This window comes from Musa acuminata, unplaced genomic scaffold, assembly GCF_036884655.1.
Source record: "Musa acuminata AAA Group cultivar baxijiao unplaced genomic scaffold, Cavendish_Baxijiao_AAA HiC_scaffold_1118, whole genome shotgun sequence".
NCBI lineage: Eukaryota > Viridiplantae > Streptophyta > Magnoliopsida > Zingiberales > Musaceae > Musa > Musa acuminata.
Window position 1 is genome coordinate 90301 of NW_027021331.1, and position 20292 is coordinate 110592.

General features: G+C 35.4%; 1 protein-coding gene and 1 long non-coding RNA gene across 9 annotated transcripts; both read left to right on the plus strand.

The window, feature by feature from the left end:
• The first annotated feature begins 2981 nt into the window (after positions 1 to 2981).
• On the plus strand, positions 2982 to 7605 carry LOC135666661 (calmodulin-like). 8 transcript variants are annotated; one of them, XM_065178290.1, is made up of 4 exons: positions 2982 to 3584; positions 6809 to 6858; positions 6979 to 7096; positions 7194 to 7605. In XM_065178290.1, the coding sequence occupies exons 1-4, from the start codon at positions 3509 to 3511 to the stop codon at positions 7484 to 7486; spliced, it is 537 nt and encodes a 178-aa protein (XP_065034362.1). In that variant the 5' UTR covers positions 2982 to 3508; the 3' UTR covers positions 7487 to 7605. The 8 variants fall into 8 exon arrangements, with proteins under 8 accessions (XP_065034362.1, XP_065034359.1, XP_065034363.1 ...); XM_065178287.1 differs by having other exon boundaries at positions 2988 to 3584; positions 6749 to 6858; XM_065178291.1 differs by having other exon boundaries at positions 3090 to 3584; positions 6749 to 6858; positions 6975 to 7096.
• Positions 7606 to 18925: 11320 nt separating this feature from the next.
• LOC135666663 (uncharacterized) lies at positions 18926 to 20090 on the plus strand. The gene is made up of 2 exons (XR_010509825.1): positions 18926 to 19511; positions 19709 to 20090. It is a non-coding gene; the product is annotated as an uncharacterized LOC135666663 (long non-coding RNA).
• Positions 20091 to 20292: the final 202 nt, after the last annotated feature.

The window sequence follows — 20292 nt, forward strand, 5'->3', positions numbered from 1 at the left end:
TTTAATTGTCTCTCCCTGATCGAAGCTTCTTGCATCACTCAAAACACAAATCAAATTATAAATACTATCAATTGGTTTCATCATCTAAATCCGAGATTCAACAATCTCCCCCTTTTTTATGATGACAATCAATTGATGACGGAGTTAACATTAACTCTCCCTACCAATATGTCATATTGATAGAACTCTTGAATTTAAAAATCCAAGTCAAAACAATTATGATTCACATCATATGTAATACATTATATACATCATCATAATAAAATCATGAGTATTGCATAGATTATATGTATGATCATTATCTTAAGTATCATCATGGTATCAAAATATCAAAGTATATTGCATCCTACCATGTATGATTCAACACATCATCACATCTTCTCTCCATTTGTCATCAACAAAAAGGAGTACATTTAGCAAGTTTTTGAGATATAATTTTAAATCATTGCATTTACCATCATGCAAGCTAGCAAGTTTTTTTTACAAAATTTTTATATTTTTTGATATATGCAAGATAGCAAGTTTTTTTTTTTTTTTTTTGCATCTACTTGAAACGTGCATATTTGTAAAAATTATACTACTATAATAAAAGATAACTTTAATGCCATGAAATCAAATAATCATATATCAAATATTAATCATGCATATCTTTTGATATCATTCAGAATACTTATATTTGATTCATAAAACATATTCTATAGTTTCATCGATAGAACATAACAACATCAATATGTAAAGAGTTTTAGACTCATCTTCTTCTCTCATCTTATTTTTCATATAATCACTATAACGTTAGAATAGAGATTAGAGGGAAATAAAAATAGATCAATAATCTTGTGTTGTGTTATCATATATATTGAGTTCATAGGGTATCTTATATATTTATAGGTGAGAGTATAGATAGATTTTATCTCTATTTATCAATAATTATAATAAGAATCTAATCTGATTTATAATATATCTAATTCAATTAAATAAAATTAAATCTATAATATATCTTATTCAATTAAACAGAATCACAAGCAAACGTACGTTGAAGTACAGTACAAGCATTATCCTTCTACGAGGACAATATTTCTTCCGTACTTCATATTATAAGTTAATGTTAAAACCCTCTTTTCACGAGGACCATCCAAAAGCTCGCTAGCCTTTCAGTCATATATTATGTTTAATAAACAGAATCACATAATCTAAACATGGGAAAAGAAAAGGCCAACTTTTCTGGCGCAAATTCATTGTAGATAGATTGGCAATTAAGATGTGTTGGAGAATATTACCAAGGATGACCCATATGAGATTTAGAGATGATGAATGTATGTAATTTTATCTTTAGATTTAGGAAGACTCTTTGAAATTTAAATCATGGATTCTCATACAATAAAGAAATAAGCTTCACCGGTGTACTAGTTTTCTTGATTTCCATGATAGAGAGTAAGATAGTAAATGGCATGGTGGTAGTCAATTTCAATTATATACCTATCCAACTTCATTGAAAATGATAATGAAAACGATAAAAACAAGAAAAAAACAAAAAAGACGATTTTAAATTTGTGACAGGGAACTTAATTAAATATGAATAAAAATCAATCTGAAACTTGTAAAACAGATATATTTGATCCATTCTTAATATCAAATAATAATCTTTTGGATTAAAGTATCATCACTTTCATCACCACCACCAAACTTACCTAAATTATTACAAATTGCTAATGGTGCACCACTTTATTTGGACTGAAAAATTGCAGAGATATCATATGCACTCACATACACAGATAGGCAGAGATATACTATTGATATAGAAAAATAATGATGAGAACTATGTTATTGTAGATGTGCAAGCCACATTGTTATGTCTCCTGATTGTTTTGCTTAATCGATGCTTTAATTTTAGCATGCTAAAAGCCTCGTCCGACGCACAAAAAGGAAAACATATAGATCACACAAAAGAATTTTTCAAAGAGAATGTATGACTTACGATAAACATAAAATAATTATAAATTTTCTCTCCCAAAGATTATTCTAATTTCTACACATAATATGCAAAAAATACTTTTTTATTATATGTGAATTAAGACAGAACATCAAGACATCAATTTCAAAAACTCATGACTGAAATTGTAATCCAATGACCAGAAAAAAAAAAAGTCACAATTAAACATCTTTTTTTATGAATTACTATTTATTATTCATACATCCTACCAATAATTAAAGGTTCAGGTAATTTATGATAATTAGAAGACAAATATATGTTATAAACTTTATACACAAAGTTGTTCTCCTTGTAAACAATAAATGTAATTTATATTACTCAAATTATTCCTTTAATATATTTTATCATAACATAGTTTCAACTTTAGTTAATCCAAATCATAGGAAGAAAGAAAATTCATATTTCTATGTAGAATTCAGCTTGCACATGGAAGTAATTGGATTTCTCCCTGTTAAACTAAATTTGATTAAGTTAATCAATGAAGATCAACATAAATCTATTACAATAGTTTTTCTTTCTTGCGGAGACTTAGGCGCTTCTATATCTACTTAACAATCTACAATATCTAGTGGCTTTCTTTTTCTTTTTTTTCCAAGATTTAAAATTGTCAAAGAACCCAAACCATTTATCATCCATTTAATAATATAACATAGATGTGAAAGTGAAGAGGAGTTGAAGTGACCTTTTTCCTTTCTCGGAGAGTGACATTATTAATGCCCTCAAGTTGAATCTCAACTTCATCATTACATTAGCTTAATATTTATTGGATTCATTTAAAGTAAAATATAATAATAATAATAATAATAATAATTTAAGTTTGTTATTTTATGGTGATTGGATAATTAAGATATGAGGCAAGGTACATTGGACGGAGAGGATGCCATGTTCGTTCTGCGATCAACGGTCAGATTTGGTCTTATCTCCAGATGGCCATTTAGCTGGCATCCCGGGAACGGAACGTGGAACGGCACTTGACGTGGCACCGTCACTCCCGTTCTGGACCCTCTCCGCGTTCAATCCGCGTTGAGGGTAGAACGGGTATTTTATCCATCAAATGCCCAGATAAAGTGCGACCGTAAGAATATTGTGGGAAGAAAGAGGAGCGCCAAATTACGATATAATCTCTGTTGTGCTCTCGTCCTTAATGACTATTTTACCCTTGTTTGGGATGTGGCCATCACGAAGAGCTCCCTGCGATATAAACGACCTATTCTACCACTTCACTGGTTACCCGCCAAACCTATCTCTCAATTTGGGGGTTCGTGTGGGCCTCGAAGTCCGGTCATCCTTAAGATGGGACCGGGTAGTTTTCGTGGGTAGGAACCGTGTCGTGCAATATCACGAGTGGATAAGGCTTGGGCTGCTTTGGAGTTATAATCGTCATTTCGCATATTTCGCAACACGAAGAGGGTGAGGTCGGCGAAGTAACGCTCCCTTTTCCTCTTCCCATTCCTTCACGGATCTCTCTTTCTCTCCTCTCTTCCTTCTCGTCTTTGTGAGGTCGATTGCGGAGGAGGCATGGCGGAGCAGCTTACGGACGACCAGATCGCCGAGTTCAAGAAAGCCTTTAGCTTGTTCGACAAGGACGGCGATGGTCTGATCCTCTCGATCCCATTCTGTTGTCATCCTTTGTTACCGCTAGATCTGTGCAGCTGTTGTGCTTTGATGGTCTTCCTTTACTTGGTTTCCACATTTCTTCGATCGGATCTGGTGTTTGATCCCACGATCACGGGTTACGTTTATACCAAGAAACGGCTCGAGTTTGGGGTTTTCTTGATGGTTGATAAAATGGATAAAGGCTTGTACGGTTATTTCACTTTCTCATAAATTTTAGACAGATATCAAGACAATAGTGTCCCATTTAACCCTCTCGATCTATTATCCTTTTAGATAGATGATCGCCACAAGCATTTGATATGTTATTACGTGAATCCATGATTGATTTTTCTAGATCTCTGCTTCAAAGATATTTATAGATCACCCAAGCCATTCATTTATTTTAAGAAGAGGATTTAGTGACAGAGTTAAGACTGCAACAACAAAAAAAGGTGGTTGTTTGTTTTTTTCTTTATTTACATGCTAAAATAGTCAATTGATGTATTCAAAAAGTTATGCAGAAGGCCTGATTTCGGAGAAGAAATTTCCATATGATTACGAATTTGAGTAGATAAGTGAATGTACCATCATATATTTGATTTGATGCGATTGTAATTTTTTAAATTTCTGTAATTTTCTTTTTATTCTTATACTTGAGCATATAAAAATGGGCTATAACATTGTAATGTATGAATAAAAAAAGGATCCATGAATCAAGTTTTTTTCCTTTCCCACCTTGTGAGGCATGCGGAGGTGCAAGACTTCTATCCTAGGAGTGTTATCTTTGAGCCAATTGGATAGTTATATATTTGCTTATTATTTTTAGTTATTATCTTTCACTTTTCTCTTTCTATTCCTCCACTATGAAAGTAATTTGTTGTTGCTCGTCCTACATGCCAACCAATATTGAACACTTCAAAATTAAATATACCATCACATAAGTCTCAGAGATATAACCGCAGTGCCTCACCACAATGCTAAAAACTTTGCAAATATCTAGTATTGGTAACAAACCTCATAGCAAACTTTTTACCTTCATCCTCTTGTGATGATCTAAGCATGTCCTACAAATAAATCAATTTGTTCCAAAGAGAAACAGAAGAATAGAAATAGCAGGTGCCACCAATTCCACCAAGTAAACCTTTTTCATATAAAAATATGACCAAAAGTATCAAATTTATGAGGAAAAAAAAAGCTCACTGAGGGAAAGAACAAGGGTGATCTAGAAGTTGTCCGCTTGCGGAGGGAGGGTAGCCATCAGAGTTAGAGCTTATCGGGAGAATCACATCAATCGGATCGATAAGCAGCAAAAACACATAGTCCTAGATTAATCATGAGGACCAGATTGATGGCGGAAAAGAATCTTGCACTGCATCTTCTTTAGGGTTTTCGAACTAGAAAAGTGCGAGAAGGGAATTGGGGGCTAACCGTGAAGTTCTGAACAAGATATGGTCGATTGTAATGCATTAAATAAATTTGTGGGACGAGTGAAGCTCCGTCTGGGTGGGACGATGAAGCTCCCAATTCCCTACTCTCTCACAAATTTGTGGGACGAGTGAAGCTCCGTCTGGGTGGGACGAGTGAAGCTCCGTCTGGGTGGGACGATGAAGCTCCCAATTCTCTAAGGAAAGAAGAGAGTTCCCTACTCTCTCACAAATTTATTTAATGCATTACAATCGACCATATCTTGTTCAGAACTTCACGGTTAGCCCCCAATTCCCTTCTCGCACTTTTCTAGTTCGAAAACCCTAAAGAAGATGCAGTGCAAGATTCTTTTCCGCCATCAATCTGGTCCTCATGATTAATCTAGGACTATGTGTTTTTGCTGCTTATCGATTCGATTGATGTGATTCTCCCGATAAGCTCTAACTCTGATGGCTGCCCTCCCTCCGCAAGCGGACAACTTCTAGATCACCCTTGTTCTTTCCCTCAGTGAGCTTTTTTTTTCCTCATAAATTTGATACTTTTGGTCATATTTTTATATGAAAAAGGTTTACTTGGTGGAATTGGTGGCACCTGCTATTTCTATTCTTCTGTTTCTCTTTGGAACAAATTGATTTATTTGTAGGACATGCTTAGATCATCACAAGAGGATGAAGGTAAAAAGTTTGCTATGAGGTTTGTTACCAATACTAGATATTTGCAAAGTTTTTAGCATTGTGGTGAGGCACTGCGGTTATATCTCTGAGACTTATGTGATGGTATATTTAATTTTGAAGTGTTCAATATTGGTTGGCATGTAGGACGAGCAACAACAAATTACTTTCATAGTGGAGGAATAGAAAGAGAAAAGTGAAAGATAATAACTAAAAATAATAAGCAAATGTATAACTATCCAATTGGCTCAAAGATAACACTCCTAGGATAGAAGTCTTGCACCTCCGCATGCCTCACAAGGTGGGAAAGGAAAAAAACTTGATTCATGGATCCTTTTTTTATTCATACATTACAATGTTATAGCCCATTTTTATATGCTCAAGTATAAGAATAAAAAGAAAATTACAGAAATTTAAAAAATTACAATCGCATCAAATCAAATATATGATATCTTGTTCTTCATTTCTGATTTGATTTGAGAAATAGTCTTCCTCTCTTCATGATATTTTTGATTGATAATCTTTCATCTTTATAGAGATGAATCTTTAAGATATTCAATCAAGATTTGTAATTTTCAATAATATGATTTCTTTTTTGTTGTATTTTTTCTTTCTTTTTCTCCTCGTTGAGTAGATATTTTCATGTTATTACATATGTAAAATATCTCTAAACAAATTAAATTTATTTTATTAATAAATTAATTTAATTGCTCATGCATCATATTGTTTTACTGTTTCTTTTTCATTTCTGCTATTGAGCGAGCATGCACATGTGGAGATTTTGGAATCGAATGAATTGTTCCTTTAAAGTCAGAGACGATTGAATTTGATTGGCCTAGATGCATGCATAGCAATTCATGTGCAGAGTATAGTTTCATCAAAACTAAAATTTTAATTTCATTCTTCCTCAAATTAGTGACTATATTATGGATATATTAGATGACATTTTGGTCTCTTTGGTGTTTATGTAGCATTTACATGATGCCTTTTGTGGAAGTTGTATGATATACTGCCATGGTTGTTTTGACCAAATACAAAGTTTAATATGCTAATGAGTTAGTTTTAGTTCCAGAGCATGCTTCTGATGATTCTTGGTGTGATGATGGGCTTCTGAATGAAATCTCAGATGCTGACTTAAACAGAGAACAGAAGAGGCGTTATGATCAATTTTATACAGTATCCTTGCAATCTATAAATGATATGCATATCCTTTGTCCAAAACTCTTCATAGTAAAACTTTTAGGGCTTTAAACTTGAGGATGTATCATATGGAACCCTTGACAAAAGTTTATATGGGTTATCGAGATGGTATATCTGCAGGAAAGGAAGCTTCTGCCCAAGAGGGCTTCAACATTGGGTTTAAGCAATCTGCAAGCAGTGGTTACAAATGGGGAATTGTTAGAGGCATCACAAGGTGAAAAGTGATAGTATTTACTGATCTCTTTCTGCAGAAGAATTTTGGTATCTTATTTTTCCTACATTATTTCGTAGTGCATTTGTAAACCTCCCAGATCAATTCAAAGAAAAGTTAGTTAAGAAGCTTGAAGACAGATGCACGTTTCAAAGTCTTTACAAGCCCGTTCAAGAGATTTCCACGGACGATGCTCTGAGAATGTATCACTTTCAACTACAACAAGAAAATAAACAATCTCATCAAAGATCAAAAGCGACAGTATCATCGGCAATCGAAGATTTTGACTGCAATAAGTTAGACTTCTTTTTCAAGGAGCTTATGTTACTTGTAAGTGAGTCTTCTGAAATCAAAGCAAGTGTTGATGTTGTAAAAGGAGAGGAAGAAGAATGACCTTGATGTTGAAGTACTTGGAGGGATCGTTCAAATTCACTTACGTCTGAATTTTCTGGACAGATTGTAATTTTTTGATGGCCTCAGATTGCAATGAAAAGAACTGAACCATTGCTCCATTGCAGCATAATATATTTTGAGATTTTGCTTCAGAAAAATAGGTTCCAAATTTCAGAGTATTGACTATTCTTCCACTGGAACTGTGCCGTCATTTTTGGGAACGTTGAAAGCACTCATGGTTTGATAATAATCTCCTTCCGAAATGCAATACTTTTTCATTGTGTTTGATGTTGAGCATGGCCTTTCTTTTTCCTCCTAGTTTTGCACACTGTAAATATAAGCATAAGATGCTTCTCCAACAATAACGATAGAATCTGATGAGAGGTTAATCAAGTAGCACTATATTGAAATGAATGAGATACTATTTTCAAACTAATACAAACAACTCTTACACTTTTTTCTTTCCTTTTTTCTGAATAAATTTCTACTTTCAGAATGCATTTACTTCAGCTTTAAATTAACATCGTATTTCATTAATTAGATTTTTTTTTACACTAAGTTAAAGTCATATGGTTGAGTTTTTCTGATCTTTCTTATGTATTTAGCAAGTCAATTCAATAGCCATAAATTTTTGATTTGCCAAATAAATCAGCAATTACCAACTTAACTCTCTTTGACCTTTAATTAATTGTAATCTTAGATGTCTAAGCATATTACAACTATGTCATGCTCCACAATATAGTATTTGTATAAATTATAAATTATAAAATACAAGTCTCATTAAATGTATTCATGTGTATAATTCTAGATTAATTATATATTATTTTTATAATTAATTATTATTTTTGAATGTGTCGGAGAATATTAAATCATATTGTCTTAGCATCTAGTAAAATCGGAGTCAGAATATCCAATGATCTTCAAATGGTCTGATCTCCCATATGATCTTTTGTTCTCTTTAAATATCTCATGACTCTTTTAGCTACATTCCAATGATTCATTCCATGATTGCTTAAGTATCTATCTAACATTCCAACAATGTACATTATATCTTGACGCGTACAAACCTGTGCATACATTAGACTCTCTAAAGCTAATGCATAGGAAATCTTCTGCATTTCTTAAGTTTCCAGATTTTTTTTAAGGCACTGATTGAGACTGAACTTGTCTCCCTTTGTGATAGGGGTGTCTCCTGGTTTACAATCCTATATGCTAAACCTTTTGAGTACTTTATCGATATAGTTCCTTTGTAATAATCCTAGAATACCTCGCGATCTATCTCGGTGTATTTGGATTCCTAATACAAAAGGGGCATCACCAAGATCTTTCATCTCAAAATTTCTAGATAAAAATCTCTTGGTTTCGTGCAATATGTCTATATCATTAGTGGCAAGCAGAATGTCATCCATATAAAATATTAGTAAAATAAATTTGCTCCCACTGAATTTATGATACATGCAATCATCAACAACATTCATCTTAAAACCAAATGAGATAATTACTTGATGAAATTTGTGATACTACTAAAAGGATGTTTGTTTTGTTAGGATCGAAATCGGCACTAAGAGGGGGGGAGTGTGAATTAGTGCTTACGATAAAAATTACATCGATTCGAAAATTTCGTTCGATAAAATCATATTGGAAATATGTTTAACTCGAAAACGTTCATAAAAATGTAATGAGCAAGTAAAGCAGTTTGCAATAAAGGTAAACAACAAAATATAAATACAAACTAAGTTTTATAGTGGTTCGATCATCGTGACCTGCATCCACTCCTGATTCCTCTTCACTCAAGGCCATCGGCTTTCACTATCGATCTTCTTTCAACGGAGGAAGATCAACTATCCTTTTACACCCATTTTCTCCTTTTCACCGGTTTAGGAGATAACCTTTACAACCTCACCTCTCTCTTAAACTTCATATATAATACTGAGAGCTTGAGACGAGTTTTTATAATATTACTATAGCATTTTTCTTTTCTTTAACTCACAATTGATGTGTTTACTGAGTAAGGATGAGTAGGGCTTTTTTAGGCCCCAAATGAATTCAAATTTAGGGACCAAATGATCTCATCTTGGGTTTTCGGGGTACTGGCAATACCACCGCCTGCTAGTTTGAGACTAGGTGGTACCATCGCCTAACACAGTCTGGGAGATTGTATCTGAGCAATATTATCACCTAAACTGGCAGTGTCACAGCTTGGGCCAACTATAGGTCACTAATTGGGCCTTCCACTTGGCCCAAAATAACCCCAATTCAGGCCGAGTTAACCCATAATTGAGTTGGTCTAATTACATTCTAAACAATCCAATTAGAACTAAAACTACTTCGATCTAGACAAATTATTATAAGTAAGAATTCTAAGTTATCCAACATGTCATTGGTTCATCCGATGCTTCACCCGAACCTTCGGCATATCGTCTTCTCTTATGATGTATTGCCCAATCGACATGTTGATATCCGCAACACCCGATCTCCTTAGTGCAATGTCTGATCCTTTTGGCCCGATGCTCGAACTCATGGCACGAAGCCTTCTGCTGATATGTCGACCATTCCTCCGGTCCGACATCCAATCTTCTGACATGTTCCATTTTAGCCCAACTTTTGATTCCACTGCTTTAATCAATTTATCTTTCCTGATTGAATATAGTCCTACGTCACTTAAATGTACATTAGATCGTAAACTCATTAATTGATTTCATCGTCAAAATCCAAGATTCAATATGTTTTATCTCATAGATAGATTTTATCAATTTACATATTATTTTCTTTAGGTTGTTTTGATACAAAGTATTCTAGTTGTACCATATAAATTATTTCATCAATATTTCCATTGAGAATTGTTATTTTGACATCCATCTAAAAGAGCTCCAAATCAAAATGTGTGGCTAAAGCCATAATTATTCTAAAAGAGTCATTCGTTAAAACCGGAGAGGTTTATTTAAAGTCAATCCCTTCTTTTTGAGTATAGCCCTTTGCCACAAGACGTGCATTATATCTCTCCACATTACCATTAGAATCCCTTTTGGTTTTAAAAATTCATTTACAACCAATAGGTTTCACTCCTTCTAGTAATGGGACAAGTTCTCAAACTTTATTGTCTTGTATGGACTTATACTCTTGATTCATTGCTTTAATCCACTTATCAGAATTGGAATCCTCTATGGCTTGACAGAAGTTGATTGGATCATCTTCCATCATATCACTACTTTTTTCATGTTCCCAGAGAAATACCATATAATCATATGAAATGACACTCCTCCTTACCCTAATGGATCATCACAAAGGTGCTAGCTCTTGTGGCATATGTTCTTATGGATGTTGAGTTTGATCCTCATGAATAATTTTCTTATACTATATGAGAGTTGAAATAACTATATCCTTTTGAGGTATTGAATTTACCACATCAGTGGCAACTATATAAATTGGATTAAATTGAACCAATTCTTCCTCAAACGTAAAGTCTTTAACCTTATTTCTCCCCCCAAACTCAATATCCTTGTAGCAATACTCGTCTCAAAAATATTTATTGATTTGGGATTATAAAATTTGTACCCCTTAGATCGTTCAGAATAACCAATAAAATAATTGCTTATTGTTTGGGGTTCCAATTTCTTTTCGTTAGGCCTGTAAAGCCTTGTCTTAGATAGACAACCTATGAAAGTGTCTTAGACTAGGCTTTCTTCCGGTCCAAAGCTCATAAGGTGTTTTTGTAGTTGCTTTAATTGGTACTCTATAAGAATGTAAGCTATAGTTTTTATTGCTTCTCTTCAGGGTGACTCTGGCAAAGTAGATTAAAAAATCATATTTCTTACTATGTCTTTAAGTATGCAGTTTCGTCTTTCAACTACACCATTCATGTTAGGTGACCTTGGCATTTTATACAGAGGGATAATTCCACACTCCTCTAAGTATAGAGCAAATGGTCCTCGACGTTATTCACTTGAGCCGTCATTTCTGTTGTAATATTCCCCTCCACGGTTAGATCTAATGCTTTTTATCCTTTTGCCGAGTTGATTTTCAACTTTAGGTTTAAATGATTTGAACACATCCAAAGACTTAAATTTTTCATGTATTAGATATAAGTATTCATATCTAGAGTAATCATCTATGAATGATATAAAGTATTATTGGTCATTCCACGAAGGTGTAGGAGATGGTCCACAAATATCTGTATGTATCAATTCTAAGACATTTGTAGCTCTATATGCACTTAATCTCTGAGGTTTGATTTATTTACCTTTAATGCATTCAACACAAACATCTAAACCTAATAAGTCACTGGGATCAAGAATCCAACATAAGTTTTTCAACTCTATTTCTAGATATCTGACACAAACGTTCATGCTATAATACACCCGAATTTTTAATTTTACGTTTAGCACCTCGCAATTCCACATTTAGGGGTTCATGATAAGACACTATAGTATCCAGCAAATATAGATTGTCATAAGCCATAAGTGAACCAGTTACAATCACATTTGAATTTAAAAACAAAGTAAACTGATTATTTCCAAATGAACAAGAATAACTAGATTTGTTCAAATAAGAAATAAAAATTAAATTCCGTCTAAATGATGGTAAAACAAAAGTGTCTTTCAAATCCAAATAGTATTCAATATACAATAACAATCTAAATGTACCTATAGCTTTTGCATCTATCGATTTTTCGTCTCCCATATAAATGCGTCTCTCAACATCATTGGGCCTTCGGTAGCTCAAGCAACCCTACATTGAAACACTGATGTTAGTAGTTGTATCGAAGTCCAATCACAAACTGTTTCTAGGTACTGAAGTTAAATTGACTTCAGAATAAACCTTAATTTGAATTAACAAATTAAGGTTAAGCCAATTTGATTAATATGATTCAAATTCAATTAGTGATTATAAAGTTGTTTAATATTAGATTGAGTAATTTGATGCATGAAGTTACTAAAGTGACCTCTCATGTGTGGCATTTCTCATGAAAATATTAAATGTAGTATGTATTTACATCCATAGAAAATTTATCATTTGACATGTGGCAATTATATACACACCAATAATGGTAAACATGTGGCAATTATAAAGTTGTACATATGAATAATAAATCAATCCAAAGATGGATTTATCATTTGACATGTCTTATTATCAGTGTTGATTATTACAATAAGACTACCACTAGCAATTAATATTGAAGTCCAAAGACAAGATATTAATGTTGCACTTAGTATCTTGAGATGGGTTATATCATTATTTGAATTTACTTAAGTTTATAGTAATATATATAAGCATAATTTGTGGTTGTCTATTGTTCTTTTGTTTAGGTTCTCTTGTAACAATATCTAATAACCTCAATTCAGTACCGGTTCTAAACGAAACCAACTTTAAGGATTGGAAGGAAAACATTCTGATCGTTTTGGGTTGCATAGATATGGACCTTGCACTAAGGGAAGACCAACCCGCTTCTCTTACGGAAAATAGTACTCATGATGAAAGGAGACTATATCAGAAGTGGGACAGGTCTAATCGCATGAGTCTCATGATTATTAAGCACGACATTCCGAAAGCATTTAGGGGTGCGGTATCCGAAGGGATTACAAAGGCCAAAGATTTCCTTGTCAAAATAGAAAAGTATTTTCTTAAAAACGATAAGGTAGAAACAAGCATTCTGCTTCAAAGCCTAATTTCCATCAGGTAAAACAGCAAAGGAAATATAAGAGAGTACATCATGGAGATGTCTAATTTTACTTCAAAGTTTAAAACATTAAAATTTGGCTTATCAGAGGACTTACTTGTCCATTTGGTTTTGAACTCATTTCATATTGTGTGCAAAAAAAGAAAAGTTGTAGCAAGAAAAGACTGAAAGTGCCAACTTGGCCAGCACCTCTAAGGACAAGTGCAACAAAAAAAAATACAAATATGGAAAGAATGAGGCCGATAAAGGTTCAGTACAGAAGAAACAAAATAAGGATGATACTTATTTCTTCTACAAGAAATCTAGGCATTTGAAGAAGGACTATGCTAAATATCACTTTAGCATGCTAAAAAATGTACGTTCCTTACTTTGGTTTATTCTGAAGTTAATTTAACTTTAGTACCTAAAATCACTTGATGGTTAGACTCCGGTGCAACTACTAATATCAGTGTTTCAATGCAGGGTTGCCTGAGCTATCGAAGGCCCAATGATGCTGAGAGATGCATTTATGTGGGGAATGAAAAATCGATAGATGTGGAAGCTATAAACACATTTAGATTGTTATTGTATACTATATATTATTTGGATTTGAAAAATACTTTTGTTGCACCGTCATTTAGACGAAATTTAATTTTTGTTTTTTATTTGGACAAATCTAGTTATTCTTGTTCATTTGAAAATAATCAGTTTACTTTGTCTTTAAATTCAAATGTCAAATGTGATTGGAACATGTTCACTTATGGCTTACAATCTATATTTGTTTGATACTATAGTATCTTATCATAAATCCTGAAATATTAAATTACGAGTTACTAAATATAAAATTAAAAATTCGTTCAATTATGTTTTTTGCTTTTCTTACCTTTTCCTCTTCACAGTATGCACAACACGTGGTATTAGAGTTCCAATTATGTTTATTTTCATGTTGCAATGCATAAACCTCCTTGTTGTAGTGCGGCTTCAAATTTATTTATTTTTTAATACCTTTGGATTTCATCCAATTAATTAAATTCATATAAATTTAATTAATTGGATAAATCAAACGATGTTAAAAAAAAATAAATTGGAAGATGCACTATGTTGAATCTAAAATTATGATCATAAAATTAATTGATAAATTGTTTGATCTAATTTATGTATTGAGATAAATGTGCAGAATTAACTACGATAGTGGTAAGGCATAAAGTAGATGATGGGCCGAAATCGAAGATTCGAATGATATACCGAGAGTTTGCTGGAAGCTCGCCAAGAGTTCGTCGGAAGTTCGTCGAGAGTTTGTCGTGAGTTCGCTGAGAGTTTGTTGGAGTTCACTAGAAGCTTGCCGAAAAACTCGCTGAGAAGTTCACCGGAGGATCGTCGAGAGAAAACTCGACATACCAGATAGAGATTGGTTGCCTTAATCATAGTTAGTACATTAATTGAGTTAGGATTGGAATGTAATCCCACTAACTCAGTTAAAGGTCAACTGGGCCCTAAACAAGGCTAAATTGGGCTAGTTGAACAGCCCATTCAGCACCTGAAGTCACAGCTAGTTGTGGCACCACTTGGGACTCGGTCTCCTAAGTGCTATGGGTGGTGGGTACCGCCAGAGAGCTCGATCTTCGAGCTCTGTCAGGTAGTGGTACTACCCAGATTGGGCAGTGGTACCACCTAGTGTCAGTTTGTAGGTGATAGTACCGCCCAATAATGGCAATGATACCGCCAGTACCCCAAAATCCGAGGATGTTATACTTTTTTACTCCAATTCTGAAGCCATTGTGGTCTATAAATATCCCACCATTTTTGGCATGAAAGGGCACGAAAGTGTGAACATAATCTTAAATTCTTAGGGTGCTAAAAGTATTGTAAAAGTATAAAGAGTCCTCCTCCTCTCTTTCTAAGTGTTGAGATCATTCAAGAGAAGTGTGAGGCTCGTAAGGGTTATCTCCTAAACCCATGAAAAAAATAAATCATCGTAAAGAGGTTGTTGGTCTTCGCCTATTGAAGGAAGACCATTAGTAGACGCCGGTGACCTCAATGGAGGAGGAATCAGAAGTGGATGTAGGTCACAATGACTGAACCACTTTAAATTCCGATGTCTTTATTTCCCTTTTTCTTTTCATTACTATCATTACTTTCTTAGACAACTGCTAGTTCTTTCATTCTAAAGCCAAGCACTTTCCAAAATTAGTTTTTGATGAATGAAATATTTTATAAACCAATGATTTTCTCCGCTGCACTAATTCACCCCCTCTCTTAGTGTCGCTCTTGATCCGTACTTCTGTAAAAATAATGATTTAGAAAAACCTCGTTCAATAAAGCGCATATCGAAAACATACTTAACTTAAAAACATTCGTAGAATGTAATAATCAATAAAATCAATAAGCAATAAAGGTAAATAGCAAAAGAAAAAAAGCACATCGAATTTATAGTGGTTCGGTTGTTGTGACCTACTATCACGGACTTAGCTAGTTTTGCCTAAGTTGTGTGGTACCCTTATGTGTCCATTCGCAAAGGTCAACTTCTCCGAAACCTCCTATGATCCCTTAGAACCTATGTAAGAGAAAACGAGTTAGAGAAAGCGCCTCACTTGGGATATTCAAGCAATCATTTCAAGAAATACTTCATAAACAATGCAAATTATAAAAATACTTCATAAGCTCTGAACAATCACACAAGAAAGGATCTAAAATGGTCCACTACAAACCAAAATTTCTCATAAGTATCCGCATGACACAACCTTTATTTATAAGCCTAAAATGATCACCAAACCCAACTAAATTAGGGCTGTTAAACCTTCGACTGTCCCTCTACATGCTGTACAAAGCATGAACAAATCAAAAGACGTGGACATACATGAGCATTACAGTAAACACCATGTTTACAGTTTTGTCCGTGACATTCTCCCCTACTTATTCCTTTGACGTCCTTGTCGAAGCCTTTGCCGACACTACAACTTCTTGTCTTTGCTGAGTTTTCAATCTTCTACTCTAGCTGTAATGTGCCTCTTAGCTCCTAGCAGTTCTCTGTTGTTGTTGTTGAGTAGTCGAACTTTTGATCTGTCATGCTGCTTCAACTCGCCAATGATTCTGACTCTAGTGTGGGGTTGGCTGAGTTGTATCAATCCCTGTTAGTTCCTATAGACTCTTTGGATGAAGAAAAAGACTATCCTTACTATGCGCTAGTCTCTCAAATGCCTCATGCTTGAACTTGGTGGATGCTTGTTGGTGCTTTAACGAGCATCACCTTGCAAACTTTTGAAGTTTTTAGGTCCTTCCTCCACAAGATTTACCGATCAACTCTTCTTTCACTTAGTTGTTACTTTCAAGTAGGTTCGTATCACTTTCGCTTTCGATTGGCATTCTGTTGGGAAGTGAAGCGGATAATCTACTCTCAGTAGCACTAATCACCATTGGTGGGGATTTAAAAACTATTGTCTTCCATTTGGTTTTTTCGAAGGGTCTTTAAACATGTGTAAAGCTCCTCTACTGGATAGATAAGAGAATTGGGGTACTTGATTTCACCTATTCTCTTAAGAGTAGAGAAAACAAAGGTTACTTGACTTTGCTTACCTCCTTGAGGGTTGTACTTCATATATCGAGCTAGTTACTAACCTTCCTCTGCTTTTTGCTCACACTTCTAAAGCACTCGAAGTGTTTGCACTCCTTGCGTTGAGTTAGCTACTGTGATTCACCTTCTCAATACCATCGAACTTGTAGAATGCAAGAAGTTTTTATCCCAACTTGGAGTAAGTCTCTAATAGTTTTAGTCACCTCTGGGATTATACCGTATCTCCATCAACCCTGCTGCCCACTCCACTGAGTAGCAAAGGTACAGCACCACATACTACCTACTTCGTTCCTTTGTCGTATATTCTTGCATGACCTGAAGTCATTCACTTTTGACTATCTTGATGAGAAGCTCGTTGACACCGGTCTTACGAAGTTCCTTGGTCTCTACCCTTCAGCCTTGTCTCTGCCTCTGCTCGCTACTACCACTACCGCTGCCACTATCGACGCTCGCCGCTCCTACTCCCGCTACTCGCTGCTACCGCTATCGTTGCCACTATCACCGCTCCCGTTGCCATCGCTCGCCGCTACCGTTGTCGCTGCCACTGCCGCTTCTCGCTACTACCACTACCGCTGCTCTCAGTCAGTAGCCTCAGTCTTCCTCTTACTCACACTCTTCTTACTTCAATAGTATACTGTTAACAATACATTAATCGTATACTACTAACTGTATACTAGTAACAACATTTTTATTTATTAGATTAATTATATATTATTTTGATTTTAATACTATTAATTTTTATTTATTTAAAATTATTATTAGATTTCAGGATAAATAATATATTTTTATTTAAATAATTATATTATATATTTTTATATTTTAGTGTCTCGTTTCGCTCGGGCGAGCGCTTAGTACCTCGGACGTTTTTGGACCTTGGCACTTTTTTGGCACCTAGCGCCTTTTCAATCGTTGCTTATAACAAAATTGCAAACTCTCTTTAATGCATCTCAACTCCCAAAGCTTTGACAACAAGTTGACAACAACTTATAGCTAAACAATGAAAAACAAGACCAAGTTTATATACCATTTATGCCCTCCATTCCAGCTCTGACAATAGGCTGAGCACTTGAGTAGCTGCGGAAGGACCAAAAACTCTATCTACAAAACATAAATAAATGTTACACAATGGCACTTCCCGTGATTCACCATCCAAATTCGAGCAATCAACAATCCAAATCAACATAATTAATCAAATTAAAGCCCCACGCCCGCACAATCCAAACCCTAATTGAGATTCCCCAAGAGGATCCGCCCCGATGAACCTCACGAGAAACATAGAAGAAAAGGTGTAATCCAAATGGAACCGAGAATCTACGCAGAACAAATACAACCCTGAGCAATTAAACGGAAATCGAGACAAGATCCATAGCAAAAGAAACAAGAGCATATCAATGCGTCGCAATAGTAACGGGGTAGGAGAAAGGAGTGGAGGCAAACCTAGGGGCAGGGCCCGACGACGGGATCGATCGCCTGAGGAGCAAAGGTAGGGGTTTTCGACGAGCGGGACAACTGGGTGGGACGAGCGAAGCTCCGTCTCTCGATCTCGTCTTCCTCGCCCGCTCCTATTTCGCTGTTGGTGGCGACGCACGGACGTGAGGGGATCATTAAATCGCAACTACAAAGAGAAAGTTTGGGGTCCGGATTTTCCTAGAAATAAATTTAGGGGCAAAATTACATATATATATATATATATATATATATATATATATATATATATATATATATCCTCCACCAAAATAAACAAGTCATTGTGGTTAATCTTCTTTAGCTAATTATCATTTCACTAACTGTTATTTAAAAGACATTAATAACGTTTACAATCTCATTTTGGTTATATGAATATTATATTTAAATTATTTTCAACTCAATTAGTTACATTTACTATATTTAGTCATGAGTTTATTATATTCATCCCTTAGGATTCTAGTTGAATATATATATTTATTACAAGATATATTGCTGTCATTGTGGTTAATCTTCATTCACTAATTATCATTGTGGTTGACGGACAATACGTTTTATCTTAATTAGTTAATATTAACTATTTTTAGTCATGGATATATATTTATTTTAATTTGAGATAAATATATTTTTTTCGATAACCATAGTTGAAAGGCATTAATACCCTTTAAAAAATTTGATTTTAACCATAAAAAAATCATAAATTATTTGGCAACACTTTCCCACCTTCGAATACAACTAGACTCTAAAAAGCGGTGCTTAACGCTTTATTGTGAACCCGGACGGTTTTGGATTCTCAATGTCTCAATTCGTGCCCGTTATTCGAACCTTGTTTGGAATGAAGGAATTGTGCAAGAGAACGGCGGCGGCTGCAACCCCACCCGGATCCGACGGCTCCGGAGGCCACTCCCCGAATCCGATATCAACCGCGTCACTAAGCATGAGACGCCCTCGCCATATCACCCCCGGAGGCAGGGAGAGTGAGAGAGAGAGACGGTGGAAATGGCGGATTCTTACTTGGCTCTTCGGTCCCGGCCGTCACTGCTCCTCGTCCTCCTCGTTCTACTCTGCTTCTCTCTGTCCGTGGCGACGGCGTCGGATCCGGACGCGACGGTGACCGTCGGAGGGATCAGCGACGCGGAGGGGGCTCCGGTCGGCGCCGAGATCGAGCAGCTTGCCCGCTTCGCCGTCGACGAAGACAACAAGAAGCATGTCCTTGTTTGATCTCTTCTTCGCCTTTTCGCCTCTGTTGCGATTATTGGATCGTCTTCGAACTCCTTTTCGTTCTGTCGCTGGATTCTCTGCGTCATCTTTAAGGTGATTGTATGAATTCCAAGGTTATATATCTTCTCCCTTTATAGTTTTATTTTTTGAGACATATGGTCTTACATATATCTTTGATGCTTATCTGCTTTTTTGTTATCGTTCGATTTGCTTACTGTATTGAGTAATCGCTAACCCTAGATCATGTAGTTGGTGATCCCGCTGATCTTTCTGTGCTTGGTGCTTAAATCTTGTGTCTTTTGTGGCGAAGAATGCCCTGTTGGAGTTCGCGCGTGTGGTCAAGGCGAGGGAGCAGGTGGTTGTGGGGACTCTTCACCACCTGACCATCGAGGTCATCGACGCCGGGAAGAAGAAGATATACGAGGCCAAGGTGTGGATCAAGCCATGGCTCAACTTCAAGGAGCTGCAGGAGTTCAGGCATGCCGGCGACTCCTAAGGATCCTGGCCTCGAGTGAGGCAATGTCACGCCATGAGACTGCAGTCTACATGCTGTTAGGCTTCTTTTTATTCTATGTATGAGGTAATATGAGGGTCTGAGACGATAAATTATTTGCAAGTAAGCATTTTTTTTCCTGTGTATTTTGAATTCCTCGTTAAGTTTTTGAATGAATGACGGATGCGTTGTGTAGAAATCTATATACCATCAACTTTCTGTTCATTTTGAAGTCTTGACAAGATTAAGGATAGAGTGTTGTAAAAGGAGGCATATTGGAAGAGGGAGAGACAAACAAAGAAATAGGGTTGGAATGGATTGATTTAGTGAGGATAAGACAGAAGAAAAGTGACCAATGCCTTACTGAAAACGAATTACTTGTCAATCTTACTGATGTTATG